This window comes from Mirounga leonina, unplaced genomic scaffold (assembly GCF_011800145.1).
Source record: "Mirounga leonina isolate KUSES-001 unplaced genomic scaffold, KU_Mleo_1.0 Mir_153, whole genome shotgun sequence".
In the NCBI taxonomy this organism is placed as follows: domain Eukaryota; kingdom Metazoa; phylum Chordata; class Mammalia; order Carnivora; family Phocidae; genus Mirounga; species Mirounga leonina.
The window spans coordinates 15,067,824-15,086,315 of NW_023270387.1; the positions used below are offsets into that span (position 1 = coordinate 15,067,824).

Here is an 18,492-nt window from a genome sequence, read left to right on the forward strand (position 1 = left end):
CGCTTTGGGCTTCCTGCTCAGCGACGAGTCTCCTTCACCCTCTCCTTCTGCCCCTCCCCCAACTTCTGATTTTTCTTTCTCTCTCTCAAATAAATAAATGAAATCTTTTTAAAACATCCAGAATAGCTTATGCAAAGCAGAAATAATATATTTTGCTTTTTTAGTATTTCCTTTCTTTTGTTAGTGAATGATTCTATCAGTGTACAAGTTTGTACCTTTATTTGTTGAGTTGTCTTATCTGTCATCCTCAAAAAGTAGATTTGTTCATGTTAGTTAATACTCAGAGGTATTAGGCCTGATTATATTTGTTATAATATAATTGTATATAAAATCCTTAAAATATATTACTGTTAAAATTTTCTATTTACTATCCAACATCTTTTTGAATGGGGGAAATAGGGGTGGACCTAGTGAATGCAACAGTCTTTCCTGTGTTATATCTGCATCTTTCATATGGTGTTAGAACAAAAACAGTTTCTGAAGCCCTTCTTTGAACAAAGATAATATCAAGAGTATTTAATAGTGTCAACAGCACATTCCTTCCTCTCTTCTTTCCTAGTTTTGTATATCTCTGAATAATAATTGCCAGAAAGTATATTTGAAGAGGTTCTTTGTAAATGTATGTTCATGTTCATATTAATTACACACCTGATATGGTGAATTCAGTGCATTTAAAATAAAAGTAAGTTTATGTGTTTAATTATTGCACTTCTGATCATTTGTAGGCGAAACCTAACCAAACTGTCCCTGATCTTCAGCCACATGCTGGCAGAACTAAAAGGAATCTTTCCAAGTGGACTCTTTCAAGGAGACACATTTCGGATTACTAAAGCAGATGCTGCAGAATTTTGGAGGAAAGCTTTTGGGGAAAAGTAAGTCTCAAAATAATGAATTTTTGTTTGTGTGTGTGTTTGTTTTTTAAGTAGGCTCCCAGCATGGATCCCATTGCAGGTCTCGAACTCACAACCCTGAGATCAGGACCTGAGCTGAGACCAAGAGTCAGGCGCTTAACCCACTGAGCTACCCAGGTACCCCTCGAAATAATGAATTTGAACTGTAAAGAACTAAAGCTTATGTTGTGGCCTTTTGCTTAATTTTTTAAAATCTTTTATCTAATTTTTAACTTTTTTTTTTATTTTTTTAAGTAAATGCTGACCCCAATGTGAGGCTCGAAATCACAACCCCAAGATCCAGAGTCGCATGGTCTACCAAATGAGCCCGCGGGGTACCCTTGTTTATTTTTTTAATTAATTATATCATGGGAAAGCATAGAGAAAAATAATTAGTATGTGTGTACAGTAGGCCCCCCTTATCTGCAGTTTTACTTTCCATGGTTTCAGTTACCTGAGGTCAGCTGTGGTCCAGAAGCAGATGGTCTTCCTGATGTATTATCTGAAGGTCAATAATAGCCTAACGCTATGTTGCAATGCCTGCGTCTTTCCCCTCACTTCATCTCGTCCAAGAGGCATCTTATCTCATCATCACAAGAAGGATGTGTACAGCACCGTGAGATACTGAGAGAGAGAGAGAAAGCCCACATTCATGTAGCTTTCATTACAGTGTATTGGTTATAATTGTTCTATTTTACTATTGTTGTTAATTTCTTACTGTGCCTAATTTATAAATTAAACTTCATCATAGGTGTGTGTGTACAGGAAAAACTATAGTGTATTTAGGGTTTGGTACTATCTGCCATTTCAGCCATCCACTGAGGATTTTGCAAAGTATCCCTTGCAGATAAGGGGGCACTGTTGTACCTACCTCCCCATGTTTTGGGGGTTTTTTGTTCCTGTTTTTTTTAAAGCTTTGCAGATTCAGTTGAAACACATGTTCTTTAATTGAATATTCGTCTGTATCTCTCCCCATCCATTCTGCTGTTAATAGACGTTTGTGTTTCACATTATTTGCTCTCACAAAACTGTGCTGCAGTGAACAAAATTACATTTGTCTTCATGTGCAAGAGCTTCTTCACAGTTAGATGCCTAGGACTGAAATAGCTGAATCGGGGTTTCATGTCCTCTGCTTTGCCAAATATTGCCTAATTGCTTTCCAAAGTGGTTATACCAGTTTCTATCCCTATAAGTAGTATACACAAATTCCAGTAGCTCCACAATTGGGCTAACACTGGTAGTATGAATTGGGTATCATATTTTGCTTTATATTCCTGATGACAAAGGAGATTGGGCATCTTTTCACAATTATGACCCGTTGGGATTCTTATTCTGACTTGCCCATTCCTGTTCCTAACTTGTCCATTTTCCTACTGAGTAACTTGTCTTTTTCCTGTTGAAAGGTACTGATTGTTAGTTACTTAAATTACAGATATCTTCTCCTAGTCTATGGCTAGTTTTTCCACTTTGTTGTTATATTGTCTTTTTTTTTTTTTTTTTTTTAAGATTTTATTTATTTTTTGACAGAGGGAACACAAGCAGGGGGAGTGGGAGAGGGAGAAGCAGACTTCCCGCAGAGCAGGGAGCCTGATGCGGGACTTGATCCCAGGACTCTGGGACCATGACCTGAGCCGAAGGCAGATGCTTAAAGGCTGAGCCACCCAGGCGCCCCGTTATATTGTCTTTTGATGTATAGAAGTTTTAAATTATATAGACAGATTTATGAATTAAACTTATGCTTTTAAGTATTAATATAAATGTTTATCTTCTGAAGTTTCGGATCAAGGAACTGAAAAAAAGAGCAGTACTTTTTAGTTGAATATACAGATCCTAATGTAAATTTCGCTTTAAATGCCTTTTAAAAAATATGTTTAAATGTAAAATATAGAATAATTAGTGATTTTAAAACTTAAAGGGGATGGGAATGAATTTAACTTTGTTCCTTTTAACTTAATAACCCCATTAGAAAAGAGTTCAAAATGCCACTTTCTCTTTTAATTCTTAGGCAATGAGTACAGAAACATTTCAAAGTCAGTGAGCTTGTGTTTATGTAAAGATCTTGAGAAATAGAAATCCCGTAGTATCTTGTGCTAGCCTTATCTGGGGTATAATCACTCTTACGTTAATAATTTATTCCTCATCCCTTTCAGAACCATGTTCTTCCTGTGCCTTAAGCCTATTTCCTCATGTCTAGGCCTTGAGATTGTGAGTTCCTCAAAGAACTCAGAATGTTTTATGTGCTTTTAAAAAGTTGGTTTAAATGTAAGCTTTTCAGTTAGTGAAGGCCTGGCTACAGATGACATTTATATAAAGAGTAATCTCCTCTCTCTTTCCATGTTTCTCTAAAGAGAACAAATGTGTGAAGAAAGATGAGAAAGGGGATTAGTTTGTGACATTGCCAAAGAATAGTGGGAAAAGATTTCTCTGTTACTAATTTCCTTATTAGAAAATTAAGAAATACATCATTTATTTCCTTTCTGTTCTCAATCCAAAATACAACTTCGCTTCTTTAAGAGAGTTGAAATTGATACTGAGACCTTAATGTGGCTTTTTTTCTTGGTTATTATAGCAATGGCCAGAATTGTCTGTTATCTCACTCTGTGCCTTCCCTTCCACCCCTGCTCCTCCATCTAGGACAATAGTCCCTTGGAAGAGTTTCCGACAGGCCCTTCATGAAGTGCATCCCATCAGTTCTGGGCTCGAGGCCATGGCTCTGAAATCCACTATTGATCTGACCTGCAATGATTATATTTCAGTTTTTGAATTTGACATTTTCACACGACTCTTTCAGGTAGGATACTAAAATGTTGGCTAAACTAGCTGCTACTTTTCTGAAGAGAGAGCTCTTTAAAAAAATAACATCTGGGAGTTTACATATTATATAAAAATATTTTTAGTCAGTGTAGAAATTATAAGCAAAAAAACCCTCACTATTTTTATCTATTAAAAATAATAACTGTGTAATCTGCTTTCTTCCCCTCACATTTATAATCTCTCTTTGTTAGTAAATATTCCTCTTTTGCATCATTTTAATGATTGTAGAACATCCAGAAAATGGGTATAATGTGACCTATTTAATCAGTTTCCTGTTGTTAAACATTTATGTATGTTTCCAACTTTGAAATTTTTGACTGTTATATTGACTTGCATTGATGCTTCAGAAATAACTCAATTCTTTTTTTCTGTAAAGATAATGTGTGTATGCCAACTTGTATAAGCCTTTATTTGCAACTTCTTAGTTGTACATGTAGGCCCCTGCTGTTGGCTAGAACTGCTGTAAAATGTCTTGAATTTCATTCTATAATGAAATTTCTTTGTATAACCATGTATTTATTTCTTCTTGGCTTTTCTGAGTTCTTACCTCTCAAACATATTTCCCTCAAAGTCACAGTGTAATTGAAATTTGTGACAATGAATGGAGAATTGAGGTTGTTTTCCTTCTGTTCTTCATTGCTCTGAGGATGGTCAGCTGTCTTGAGCCAAGTGGTCTGATTGAGCTCTTGTTCCCTTAGCCCTGGTCCTCTTTGCTCAGGAACTGGAACAGTCTTGCCGTAACTCATCCTGGTTACATGGCTTTCCTGACCTATGACGAAGTGAAAGCTCGGCTCCAGAAGTTCATTCACAAACCAGGCAGGTCAGTGCCGTGAAGCAAAGAGGTTTATTCTCCTAAATTTTATTCTCTTGTGACCTCTGCCAGGATGGAGGAAACGTGATCGTGGATTAGTTCCCCAGTGGCCCCGTTGCTGCACTAGGATTGATGTCTGTTTACCAGAGGAATTGACTTATTCAGATCTTATAATCTGATAAATGCTTTCAAGCCACTTAAGAATTGAGCTCACGTATTTTTTGCTTTTGGTCTGGAGTCACTGTAGAATTTATTATTGATAGTCCGTTTGATTTTTGTCTCTGTCTTGCCTTCCACCCTAATATAAACACGTAAAAGGTTCTGTTCATCTCTGTTCTCAGTTACATTTTCCGGCTGAGCTGCACTCGTCTGGGTCAGTGGGCTATTGGGTATGTCACTGCTGATGGGAACATTCTCCAGACGATCCCTCACAATAAACCTCTCTTCCAAGCCCTGATTGACGGCTTCAGGGAAGGCTTGTGAGTATCTGCTGTTTGCCACTTGCTGGAGTCTAGGAACTTAGGGGTGTAAAACTTGATCATCAGTGACTTGATTCCAGGTGTCTTCATGGTTGAAGATTCAAGAAACATATTAACAGATTGTATTATTTAGACCTTCAGCTTCCATAGGACTTTTGTTATTTAAAACGACTCCGAGTGAAATGATTTTTCTCTGGTGCTTTAGTTATTACCAAGAGCAAACTATTTTTCTCCTTTTCCAGATGTTAACTTACCTTCAAGTCTATATTGGAAAAGACGCTAATTAGCAGAGAGTGTTACCAGTTATTTAACTAGCTCACATTAGAGTGGTTAGATATTTTTAATAACAGCAGGCTCAGTGGCCTTCATCTGCCCGAAGCGTTTTGTTTTGGCAGTATTTCTTCAGGCTTTGGGCTGCTGTAATCTATGCTGATATTTATGACTTAAGTTCCTATTTATTCCAGAATGCTATTCTTTTGGGAACTCAAATTGATTATCACTTGGTAGGCACTAAAAATACTAGCAGTTGACCAGCTGTCAGAAAGCTGCTTGCATTTTGAAGCAATGAGGAAAGTCCATTTTCCATCCTGCATCATGTTTGGCAGCAGCCTTGGAGCTGAAGGGGGTGCGTCCCCAAACATCAGAGCAGGCCGACACACCAGGCTTCCTGGTAGTTGATCTCAGGGGCTTACTTTGGTTCTTGTTACATTTCTTTTACATTGGTGTCTCTCGGTGTTAAATACGCTGTAAATAAGGGTATTTTAGGCCTTTGGTCAAAAACAAATGGTGCTTAAATTAAGAATTTGGGGGCACCTGGGTAGCTTAGTGGTTAAGTTTCCAACTCTTGATCTCAGCTCAGGTCTTCATCTCAGGGTTGTGAGATCGAGCCCCATGTCAGGCTCCATGCTGGGTGTGGAGCCTACATAAAATAAAAAATAAAATAAAATAAAAAATTAATAATTTGTATTTTGTGGCCATCCATAGATTAAAACAGGGGTTGGCAAACTATGGCCCACAAGCTAGCTGTTGTGGTATGGCCTGGAACTAAGATAGGTTTTCCTTTTTGAAGTGTTACTTAAAAAATAACAACCAAAGAAGAATATATGACACAGACTTCTATGGCTTGCAAAGTCTAAAATATTTACTCTTTGGCCCTTTACAGAAAAAGTTTGTCAGCCACTCAGTGTAAAGATAAAGCCCGTGGCATTGTGGCCTAGAGAAGGCATATCAGTGTTTGGAGAATATCTTCTTGGAACTGTTCTATGTTATTTATCGTTTGGAGTATTTATCTTTGTACTTATGCAGAGTTGCCTATTTATCTGAGAGAGTGTGTACGAGCAGTGGGAGGGGCAGAGGGAGAAAGAGAATCTCAAGCAGACTCCATGCTGAGTGCGAAGCTCGTGGCGCGGGGCTCAATCTCACGACCCTGAGATTATGACGTGAGATGAAATCAACAGTTGGACGTTTAATGGATGGAGCCACTCAGGCACCCCCAAAGTTGCTCTTTTAGACGAGAGAAGTCCTAGATATCATTTGTCTGTATTAGCAAGCAGTTATAAATTGGCTTTAGTAAAACCCGAAGGCTGGTTACTCTTTTTACAGCTATCTGTTTCCAGATGGACGGAATCAGAATCCCGACCTGACAGGCTTATGTGAACCAACTCCCCAAGACCACATCAAAGTGACCCAGGTGAATTTTGTTTTCCGTCCTCACCGTGTCTCTACAGGCAGGCTTTTGTACGTACCTGAAACAGCTGACAGTGGAGTGGTATGAAGTGATTGGAACACTTACGTGTTAAACCATCGACCAGCTTAGGGAGCTTATGTGTGTGTGGTTTCTCTAAAGAACTTAAAATAGGACCAAGACCGCGTGTTTTCTGTGTCGATGAGAGACTAGTGACCATTGTGTGGCACTTCCACAGAAGCAAAATTTGTATAGAGAGTAACCGTCTGTAGTTTTCCTGGTGTTGGGGTTTAAGGTTGCAGTCATTGATCCGTTTGACAAATACCTGCAATTGGCTGAGTAATCACTTCAATTTTTTTTAATCAAAGGAACAATATGAATTATACTGTGAGATGGGCTCCACCTTCCAACTGTGTAAAATATGCGCTGAAAACGACAAGGATGTGAAAATTGAGCCCTGTGGACACCTCATGTGTACATCCTGTCTCACATCCTGGCAGGTATGGATCCAGACCATCTCCGCTATGTAATCCTCAGAAGAATTGGGGGTTTTGTATCCTGTACGGAGAGAAAGGATGGCCTGGTTTGTGGGGGAGGTTTTAAGCTTCTGGTTTCTTTTTTCGTCTTTAGGAAGTGTATTTCCTAGTGGACACAAATTGTCAGTACTTTCAGATGCGCCTGTGACTGTCTCCCGTTTGCTCTGCAGGAATCAGAAGGCCAGGGCTGTCCTTTCTGCCGATGTGAAATTAAAGGTACTGAGCCCATTGTGGTAGATCCATTTGACCCTCGAGGAAGTGGCAGCCTCCTGAGGCAAGGGGCCGAGGGAGCTCCCTCCCCAAATTATGAGGACGATGACGATGAACGAGCTGATGATTCTCTCTTTATGATGAAGGAACTGGCTGGTGCCAAGGTAAGACTGCAGGTTCAGAGACTGGCAAACTCCATTGTGAGTTGTGTTCTAAAGGAATAGAGCACTTGATGAGATCCAGACCACAAGCTGACATTTGCTGAGCATTTACTATGTGAGACATGCCATGCTAAGCACTTCCCTTATTTTAACTCCTGTAATCCTGTCCTCATACATACTCAAATAACTCAAGATAGGTACTCTTATTCTCATTTAGCAGATGAAGAAACCAGGGCACGGCAAGGTTAAGGAATTCACTGAAAATTACATAGCTGCAGCCAGACATTCGGCTTCAGGGCCCATGCTCTGTGTCCTAGAACTGCGCTTTCCCCAGCTTGTTGGAGAGAATGAGAGGGGATAAGACAGTGGGGCCCTATTGTGCTGCTATGAGTAGAGTCTGGTGCTCTGGTCTTCTTTCCTAAGGGGTCTTGGCACTGGAAAGTTGGATTGCAGAGGGGAGAGACACTGTTAGTAACCAGACCTAGCGACTGAAGTGACCGGAGGGTGGTAGGAGGTACCAGGTAGAAGCTAAACTGGAAAGGCCCTAGTAAAGAGGGGAGACCTACAGACTAAGAAAGGATGGGATCAAATTCCGTAACATCAGCGGGTAGGGTAAAACAGCGATCTGTTCACGAATTAGAAGTAAGGGAGTCTTGGAAGATGTTAGCCTATGCAGGGCAAACATAGATTCTCTAGTTCAGAAGGTTATATAAATTCATGGGCAGCACCTCACTGCCTGGCACATAGTAGATACTGAAAGAATGGATTTGGTGGGGGGCTCCTGGGTGGCTCAGTTGGTTGAGAGTCCTACTGTTGATTTTGGCTGAGGTCATGATCTCAGGGTCCTGGGCTCCATTCTCAGTGGGGAATCTGTTTGGTATTCTTGCTCTCCCTCTCCCTCGGCCCCACCCCTCACCCCTAAAATAAAAAAAAAATTAAAAAAGGAATGGATTTGATCTCTTAAATGATTGTATCCAGTGTGTCTCCTCTGTGTGCTCAGTGCCACTTGCCTTATTTCAGGCTGTCATCGTCATCTCTCTGCCCTACTACCAGCACCAGTGATCTACAGCGCAAACCTGACCATCCCATTCCTTTGCCTCGTACTCTGATGACTTCTCATTACTTAATGGGTTAAGCCATTCTCCTTTCCAGGCACTTTGCCCTCAAAATCCTTTTTGCTTTATGTTTTGTGGTCCAGCAAGGCCAAACCACTAGAAATCTCTCCATGCTTTTGTCTTGGTAGTTTTTTTTTTGTTTTTTGTTTTTTGTTTTTTAAGATTTTTATTTATTTATTTGAGAGAGAGAGAATGAGAGAGAGAGAACACATGAGAGGGGATAGGGTCAGAGGACGAAGCAGACTCCCTGCCGAGCAGGGAGCCCGATGCGGGACTCGATCCCGGGACTCCAGGATTATGACCTGAGCCGAAGGCAGTCGCTTAACCGACTGAGCCACCCAGGCGCCCCCCCCCCCCCTTTTTTTTTAAGATTTTTAAAAATTTCTTTTAGAGAGGGAGCATGTGAGCAGGGGGAGGAGTATGGGGGGGGGACAAGCAGACTCCCTGCTGAGTGGGGACCCCCCCCCCCACCAACACGGGGCTCAATCCCAGGACCCTTGAGATCATGACCTGAGCCGAAACTAAGAGTCAGATGCTTAACCTACTTGAGCCACTCTGTCTTGGTAGTTTCTTTGTAATTTAGTTGAGTTTTCATTTCCTAGGAAACCTTTCCAGACTGTTTGTTCCTGCTTCCCCCACCCCCAGTTCACATGTGTTGACACACACATCATGTCTAGGTCTGCCTGGGTGTCTCTGAGACCCTGAATGTGTCTGCCATAGAATGAACCACCTTGGAATATTTTATTACATGTATTTCCTGGTACGTTGTCAATTCCTAGAAGGCCAGAGCCGCTATACAAAATTGAGCACACGGTAATTACTTTGAATGTTTGACTGGGAATTGAAACAACCTCAAAACAGGAATTAATAAATCTATCTATGCTTTATCAATAACGGGCAGTTGAGGAAGTCTGGAATGAATTGTACAATTTTGGTTTTTTGAAGTGGACAGATTTTTTTAAGTTTTTTCAAGTTTGAAGTTTTTGAATCCCTTATAACAGGTTCCTTGGGTCCATTTTAAGAGATTAATTTGAGGGTTGCCTGGGTAGCTCAGTAGGTTAAGCGTCTGCCTTCGGCTCAGGTCATGATCCCAGGGTCCTGAGATCGCGTCTTGCATTGGGCTCCATGCTCAGCGAGGAATCTGCTTCTCCCTCTCCCTCTGCCCCCCTCCTTGCTTATGAGCTCTCTCTCTCTCAAATAAATAAATACATGAAATCTTTAAAAAGAGATTAATTTGACCTCTAAAGCAGTTTTATGTTCTTAGATTTCTGTCTGTTCATGAAAATTTATTGGTAACTCCTGGAATATTAGGGAAGCCGGATAAAAAGATAAGTGATTTTTACTGGATTTTTTTTTTTTTGAAGACTATTTATTTATTTGCAAGAGAGGGAGAGAGTACAGAGGGAGAGGGAGAAGCAGACTCCCTGACTGAGCCACCCAGGCTCTCCTTCTAGATATGTTTATTTGAAATTAAAATTACCCTTTTTCTTCATGCAATTTTATAGATGAATAATACCTTTTTTTTTTTTTTTAAGATTTTATTTATTTGACAGAGATACAGCAAGAGAGGGAACACAAGCAGGGGGAGTGGGAGAGGGAGAAGCAGGCTTCCTGCGGAGCAGGGAGCCCGATGCGGGGCTCCATCCCAGGACCCTGGGATCATGACCTGAGCTGAAGACAGGCGCTTAACGACTGAGCCACCCAGGCGCCCCCGATGAATAATACTTATTGTGGAGAAATAGGCATCACATTCAGTGTTGATGTGGGTACAAATTAGCCCATCGTTTGGAAGGACACTTTAACACCTATCAAAATGTATTATGGTCACAGTTTGAACTAGCAATTCCAATTCTAGGGATTTATCTTAAAGGAATACTCAGATAAGCACACAAAGATGTGGATGCAGTTCTTGTAGCATTATTTGCAATAATGGAAAATTAGAACCAACTCACATGTCCAGCAGTAAGAATTTATGATATGTCTGTGTGTTTGTATTCTGTTTCTGCCATAACAAATTACTACAGATTTAGCAGCATAAAGCAGCACAAATTTATTCTGTTACAGTTTTGAAGGTCAGAAGTCCACCACATGTGCCATCCAGCTAAATCAGGGTGTCAGCAGGTCTGTAGTTCTTCCTATAGGCTCTAGGGAAAGATCCATTTCCTTTTTCATTTGGATTTGGCAGAGTTTAGTTCCTTGCCAGTTGTAGGATTAAAATCCCCATGTCTTTGCTCGCTGTCATCTCATGGTATCCCAGGTTCTAGTGGTCAGCCACACTCTTTGGCTCCTGGATTCCTTTTCTCCTCCTCCAGCCCTATCTCTCCGAGGTGCTCTGCTTTTAAGGACTCATATCATTAGATCGGGCCTATCCAGAGAGTCCAGGATAATTCCCCCATCTCAAGATCCATACCCTCAGTCACATTAGCGAAGTTCCTTTTACCAAGTAAAATAACATATTCACAGTTTCTGGGTTTTGGGGTGTGAGTAAACATCTTAGGGCTGTGGGATAGGGCATCCTCATTCTGCCTCCTGTAGTCCACATAATGGAATGCTCTGCATAATGAGTTCAGTTTACGTATACTTAAGTGGAAAACTGTATAATGAATACTAAGTTTAAAAAATAATTGTATACTATGCATAGTATCATCTTATTTCTCTAAAAAAAATTATTTTAACATGCATAGGGGGGAAAATTGACTCTCCACTAAACTGATATAATTTCTGAGGGCACAAGTTTAGAGGACTTGAACTTTATGGGATATTTGAATGTTTTACAATAAACATAGTACTTTTGCAAGGTTGGTTCATGATGCTGGGTAACAGGCTCTATATTGAGTGCTGTAAGTATTGAATGAAATAAGAAACCTGAGACAGGCCTGCAAGGTGAAACTATTTAACACAGGCCGACAGCATACATTGTTTTAGATATTTGGGTACACACACTAAGTGTTGTAGGACTTAAAAGAAAAAAATGAACCCTTTTTAACTGTAGCTCATCTCTATGAATGATTTTAAATATACTCATTTAAATAAAAGTAATAAACGTACACTGTAAAAATTCAAATAGAGAAAAAGCAGCTTCGTGCATTGTGCTCTCACTTGGCTATTCCGTAATTTAGTTTCTTAATGGACGTTCGTATTATTTCCAGACTTACACAGACTGATACTCTTTTCAGGTCTGTAGGGAAAATTCCTAGCAGTGCAATTGCTGGATAAAAGTGAATGTCCATTTAAACTCTTTGATGGAGGAAAGGATGTAATTATAATTAGGGGAGGGGCACGTGGGAATTGTGCAAAGACGGTGCTGCTGCATTTCTTAGCTGCACGGTAGGTACTACGTGGGTGTTTATTATTCTTTGTGTGAATAAAATATTTTATAAAATATTTAACTTTTTTTGAGTAGGTAACTAAAATTTATCCACAAGTTTTTGTCCTAAACTCACTCCTGAAGGTATAGGAGACTAGGGGGGCTGCTTGATTTGTCGCATCCTGGGTAGCTGTCGTTGGGGTTTTTTTTGTTGCTCTCTTATTTCGATTTGTTTTTAATGTGGTCAGTCTACTTATTACAAAATCCAAATGACAAACGCATATGGATTTTTTGGTAAGTTTAAAAGACTTGCTAGAAGGCTGGCAGAAACCTTGGCTCCCTGCCTCTGCCGCCTTCACCTCTTCCATGGGCCCCACTCAGATTTGTGGGTTCTTAACACCTTTCACACCATATACATAAACTGCTTTCTCAGTCATCTGTTCACTTCAGGTGTTGTAGAAAAGGATTGATTATCTCCCTCCTTCCCACACCATATCTCCCCACTACGGTTATTTGAGTGTTTTTTGGCCAAATCACTATTCAGTGTGTAAATGATTTTGCTCCTTACTGTTCCAAGCAATATACAATGATGTAATTGCTGTTGTTTTCTCATACGACCTTCTGCTTTTCCTGGGATAACTGCTATATGTATATATAAAAATAAATAATATTTTAAGATTTTGCTTATTTGAGAGAGAGTGCGCACGAGCAGGAGGAGGAGCAGAGGGAGAGGGAGAGAATCTCCAGCAGACTCTCCACTGAGGGGGGAGCCAGACGCGGGGCTTGATCTCACGACCCTGTGAGATCATGACCTGAGCCAAAATCACAAATTGGACACTTACCCGACCGAACCTCCCAGGCGCCCCAAATTACTTTATTTTTATTTTCTTAGTTTTCCGTTTGTACCTGTCACTACCAGGTCTTACCAAGCTGTCTGACATCCTCTCAGTATAATTTTCTATGAAGTAAATTCTCTAAATACAGTAGATACTATATAACATATGGTGGTGACGTGGGAAACGTGGCTCCCACGTTTTCCTCTTTCTTGCTCTACTTCCTTGTTTGGGTGAAGTGTGTCTTCAAAAAGGTGAGAGGTAAAATTTTTGAGACGTTTGATATCTTAAATGTCTTTGTTCGGCCTTCAAACTGTCTAGTTACACAGTGCTAGGTTGAAAAAATCTCTAAATTGTTATGGCTTCACTTTGCTTCTAGGTTCTAGTGTATTTTTGCTATTTGGTGCCCCCTTTCCCTCTATCCCAAGAAGCTTTTAGGTTATTCTCCTTATCCTTGATTCCTTGAAAGCGTAAGGGCGGGGCGCCTGGGTGGCTCAGTCGGTTAAGCGACTGCCTTCAGCTCAGGTCGTGATCCTGGAGTCCCGGGATCGAGTCCCACATCGGGCTCCCCGCTCAGTGGGGAGTCTGCTTCTCCCTCTGACCCTCTCCCCTCTCATGCTCTCTCTCTCTCAAATAAATAAATAAAATCTTTAAAAAAAAAGAAAAAAGAAAACATAAGGGTGCTTTTTGGTTTGTTTGCTTGTTTGTCATGGGTTTTTTTTTTCCTTCATTGGGCTGGCTATGCAGTGAACCCTTTCTGTATGGATATTCATGTCCCTTAGGTCATGGAACCATTCCTGTGTTATTTCTCTGATCATTTCCTCTCCACTTGTGTTTTTTCTCCTTTTCTGGAACTTTATTATATGTTGTAGTAAAAGAACAGTGCAAGGATCGGTTATGATGTTGAGCCACGAAGAGTGTGATTAGCTCAACCCTCTGTACTTCAGGAAGGGGAATGAGCAATGGATGGTGAGAGGGGTTGATATAGGCAGAGAGGGGCGCCTGGCTGGCTCAGTCAGTGGAACGTGCGACTCTTACCTTGGGGTTGTGAGTTTGAGCCCCACGTTGGGTTGGGTTGGGTGTAGAGATCACTTAAAAATAAAATCTTAAGGGCGCCTGGGTGGCTCAATTGGTTGGGCGACTGCCTTCGGCCCAGGTCATGATCCCGGAGTCCCGGGATTGAGTCCCGCATCGGGCTCCCTGCTCGGCGGGGAGTCTGCTTCTCCCTCTGACCCTCCCCCACTCATGTACTCTCTCTCTCTCTCTCTCTCTCTCTCTCTCTCATTCTCGCTCTCTCAAAATAAATAAATAAATCTTTAAAAAATAAATAAATAAAATAAAATCTTGAAAAAAAAGGCAGAGAGGGCTTTTCCAGTTGGGAAACAACCTGAACAAAGGCAAGGAGGTAGGAATTCTAGAGTCGAGACTGGTGGGAAAATGGGAGTTACTGGTGGGTGGTTTTTGAGCTATTTTGTATTCTAAGGATGGCTAAGCCTGGTAATGGTGAGCATACGGATTTGGCGAGATAAGAAACTGAGAATTGCAAGAAGGTGGTTTTAATAAATCAGATCTGAGATTGGTAAGCAGAATGGAAAGGCTGATAAAGATATGAGGCCCTTTCATGAAAGAATCAACAGGATATAGTGACTGGCTAGAAATTGATGAAGGGACAACCTAATAACTTCTCACTGTGCTTAACCCTTGAGGTGTCCCTAGCTGTTCATGCTGCATCACTCACGCACCAGGGACATGGAGCCGTTTTTCTTAAGCATGAGTAAAAGCAGGTAGCTTTGATGAGGGCTTTCTTTGCCTTCATTTACCACCCAGCATTAATTATAGGACTGAGTATGTGAATGGTTATCTTTCTGTCATCTTACATAAGTGCTCATAATACATATTTGCCTATATTCCATCTGTATCGCTCCCTGGGAGAGAATGCAAATGCCAAGTAGCATTTTGTATGAATTATGCATATCTCTTGATCGCTTGCCTGGACAAGCTTAGCAGCCATTCATCACCCTGCTACAGGCTCGGAAATGGGAGAGGTTATACACGTATTGCTTCGTCTAATTTGGCACCTCTTTTTAAGAACACAAATTGATAGGAAATATTAATCCCTTTAAATTACTGAATTGAAATAACATTTCTTCAGAAGGACTCGAGATGCTTTTTAGTGATACTGTTGATTCTTTTTCTCTTAACATCTTCATTTTTTTCTTTTTTCTGTCATTTTTTTCTTTTTTCTGTCATGATAAGCCACGGAGGATTTCTCCTCTTTGATCTCTTTCATTGTTCTGTGCCTTAAATGTCATTTTCCCACGTAATTTGTTGAGAGGTGAATGTCTGCTCCTTCCTTTTTATATGGGTTCCTATTTTTAATTTTGAAAAGATTTTTTTTCTTTCTCTGAAGATGAGGAGGTGGAAAAGTGTAATACTTGTTTTCAGTTGTAAGCTAGGAAGCTTTTTGTAGCACAGCCATTTCTAGATACTTGCCTGTAGCTTGCATCTGCTCGTAGTAGTAGTAGTTCTGTGATTGAGAGCGCCCTCTTATGGTGACACAGAAATAGTTCAGGAAGGCTGACCCATTGGTAGTTACAGTTAGTGTTCATACAGTACTTGCTGTCTACAGCTTTAGGAGGAGTTGAAAGATGCCACTCCCTCATACAAGAATAATCTATTAGGAAATTTTATTTGTGTCAGGTGGAACGGCCTCCTTCTCCGTTTTCCATGGCCCCACAAGCTTCCCTTCCCCCGGTGCCACCACGACTTGACCTTCTGCAACAGCGGGTATCTCTTCCTTCAAGTGCTTCTGGTCTTGGAACTGCTTCTAAGGTAAGACGTTATCCATTTCTACAGTTTTCTGGTTCTTTGTTGTGGATTATAGTGGTTTTTTTTTAAATTAATGAGTTTTGATTGATTTGCTTTCCTCGTGCTTCCACAGGTAGCTTCTGGCTCCCTTCATAAGGACAAACCATTACCAATACCTCCCACACTTCGAGATCTTCCACCACCACCCCCTCCAGACCGGCCATATTCTGTTGGAGCAGAAACCCGGCCACAGAGACGTCCCTTGCCTTGTACACCGGGCGACTGTCCATCCAGGGACAAACTGCCCCCTGTTCCCTCTAGCCGTCTTGGGGAATCATGGCTGCCTCGGCCAATCCCCAAAGTACCGGTGGTTGCCCCAAACTCTAGTGACCCCTGGACAGGTAGAGAATTAACCAACAGGCACTCACTTCCATTTTCATTGCCCTCACAAATGGAACCCAGAACAGATGTGTCCAGGCTTGGAAGCACATTCAGTGTGGATACCTCCATGGTGAGTCCTGTCTTTGACATTTTTTAGCCTATTAACAGATATTTTTGGATGACATTTAATGGGTCAGAGTTTTGTGATAGGTTTTGTGCAGGATTCGGAGACAATGAAACATCCCTACCCTCAGACGTGTATATACCCTCAAGAAGTATATTACCAGAGCAGATAAAGCATGTTTGTAAATACCCCAGTAGGTATGTGTGTGTACCTGTGTATATATGTATATATGGCTGGACTCATGTAGTATAAATGAGTATTAGAAACAGAACGCGTTTAAGTTGTAAAGAGAGGAGAGATTATTTCCAAGTGGAGCAGTCATGAGGGCTTTATGGAACAAATGGCATCTGAATTCAAAGGGTTCTTTCCAAAGTGAATAGTGTTAAGGTCAGAGGTACGATGACACAGATGCTTGAGGTACATTGTGGAACTAGAAGTAGTTTAATTTGAGTGGAGCAGAAGTTTTGTATGTCAGAGGAGAGAAGAGGTCTAGAAAGGGGCATTAATACTAGATTAGAGGATTTTGAAAATCCCATCAAGGCCAAAGGAATTTGAATTTATTTGGTAGGAAGTGAGCATTTGAAGGGTTTAAATTAGTGGAGTGACATGAGCAAAATGATTTACAGAGATAAATCTAATAGTAGATTATCTACTAATAAGTGGATTGCTAAGAGAATAGCTGGAAAAAAGGTTAGCGGTTCATTGTATAAGCATGAGATAAGGGGTCCAGACCTGGGGGTGGGGCGATTTATTTTTCTTTTATTGGTTCATTTGTGTATGTGCTCCACAAAATATCCTACCTTCACAAATTTACATTCTAGTGGAGTAAAGACAAACATGGTAAGTTAAAACAAAGGGCATTGGATGCTGATGAGAGCTGTGGAGAAAAACAGTGGAAAAAAAGGGATATCGGGAAAGTTGGGGTGGGGGTACGTGGAGGGATGGGGTACAATTCTGAGCAAAGATCTGGAGCATTGGTGAGAGCGAGCCGTGCTGATTCTGAGGGAGACCCTTCCAGGATGAAGGGGAGGCAGGTGAGTTGGGGAGAGTATAGCGCTAAGTAAGCAAGAAGGAGAATGCTCTAGTGCACATTTCATTGACCTGCTTTCTCTTGTGTATGTGAGCAGTATTCTTTCTTACGTGCTACACAAATAGTTGAAGGTTAATTAGCAGTGTAACTACATAGTAATGCTGCCAGTCCCCTTCAGACAAATGAAAAAAAAAGGCGGGGAGACCAACTTGTGAGCCATGAAGTTGAGGAATATGGTGGGGCCCTTACATGAACTGGGTACTTCTTGGTGGCAAGAGAAGGGGGATGGTCACTTACAAGTGGCATCGAATGATAGGCCGTCTAATTCGTGAGAATGAATTAGGTCAGGCTTTCTGGTGACCTCACTGTAGAAATAGGTATAGATTTTTAGAGCTAGAAAGGGTATTTGCATAGACAGCCAATTTCCTCAAATCTTCTAGAATCAAAACAAAAACCCCCATTTCCTTGGCTCTTTTTAGATCTCTGTCTTCCTCACCCTGACATTTAAACTTTTTTCAGCGCCTGAAAGCAGCTCTGCTTTTGGTCAGACGTAATAACCCCTAAGCACGGCATTGAGAGTGGGGTCGGGGTCTGTATTACTGTTCTTGTTATTTTGACTAGGTTGGAGAAGTAAGAGGAGTCACTGAGTTGTGTTAAGAAGGTTCTTTCTCACCAATTTTCTTTCCAGAATGTGAATAACAGCCCATTAGCAGGTTCAGAGTGTGAGCACCCCAAGATCAAACCTTCTGCATCTGCCAATGCCATTTATTCTCTGGCTGCCAGGTAAGTCCTAAGGCTGTGTCTTGTGGAGCGGATGTGCTCCTGCCAATTCAATTAGCAGCTTACTCAGAACGTAGAAAACCCAGAGCAGTATGAAGAAGAAAGTAAAAACCGATCTGTGTTTGGATCAGTTCAAAATTAGAGTTTCTGTTTTGGTCTCATTCTTCTTATTTTCTCTGTGTGCATGTACATAGATCAGCCTTACTGGGCTTCACAATTTTATTAATCTTCTCAAAGAAGCAGTTTTAGTTTTGTTGACTTTTGTAAAAAAAAAAAAAAAAAAAAATTCTTATTCATTCTTACAGGGGCGCCTGGGTGGCTCAGTCGGTTGGGCAGCTGCCTTCAGCTCAGGTCATGATCCCAGGGTCCTGGGATCGAGCCCCACATCGGGCTCCCTGCTCGGCGGAGAGCCTGCCTCTCCCTCTCCCTCTGCCGTTCTGCCTACTTGTGCTCTCTGTCTCTGTTAAATAAATAAAAATCTTTAAAAAATCATTCTTATAATTTTTAATTTTAATTCTTAATTCTTAGG

At 41.0% G+C, this 18,492-nt stretch overlaps 1 protein-coding gene and 1 non-coding gene across 3 annotated transcripts in view; both read left to right on the plus strand.

The window, feature by feature from the left end:
* Positions 1 to 18,492, plus strand: part of CBL (Cbl proto-oncogene) — an 83,858-nt gene that overhangs the window by 49,319 nt on the left and 16,047 nt on the right. For both annotated transcript variants that reach the window (XM_035009123.1, XM_035009124.1), the window contains exons 3-12: positions 726 to 872; positions 3,525 to 3,681; positions 4,403 to 4,524; positions 4,857 to 4,994; positions 6,597 to 6,684; positions 7,047 to 7,178; positions 7,385 to 7,588; positions 15,541 to 15,672; positions 15,782 to 16,159; positions 17,872 to 17,966. In XM_035009123.1, coding sequence (XP_034865014.1) covers positions 726 to 872; positions 3,525 to 3,681; positions 4,403 to 4,524; positions 4,857 to 4,994; positions 6,597 to 6,684; positions 7,047 to 7,178; positions 7,385 to 7,588; positions 15,541 to 15,672; positions 15,782 to 16,159; positions 17,872 to 17,966 — 1,593 coding nt within the window. The remainder of the gene's footprint in view (positions 1 to 725; positions 873 to 3,524; positions 3,682 to 4,402; positions 4,525 to 4,856; positions 4,995 to 6,596; positions 6,685 to 7,046; positions 7,179 to 7,384; positions 7,589 to 15,540; positions 15,673 to 15,781; positions 16,160 to 17,871; positions 17,967 to 18,492) is intronic.
* On the plus strand, positions 17,238 to 17,367 carry LOC118013586. The gene has a single exon (XR_004680069.1). It is a non-coding gene; the product is annotated as a small nucleolar RNA SNORA19 (small nucleolar RNA).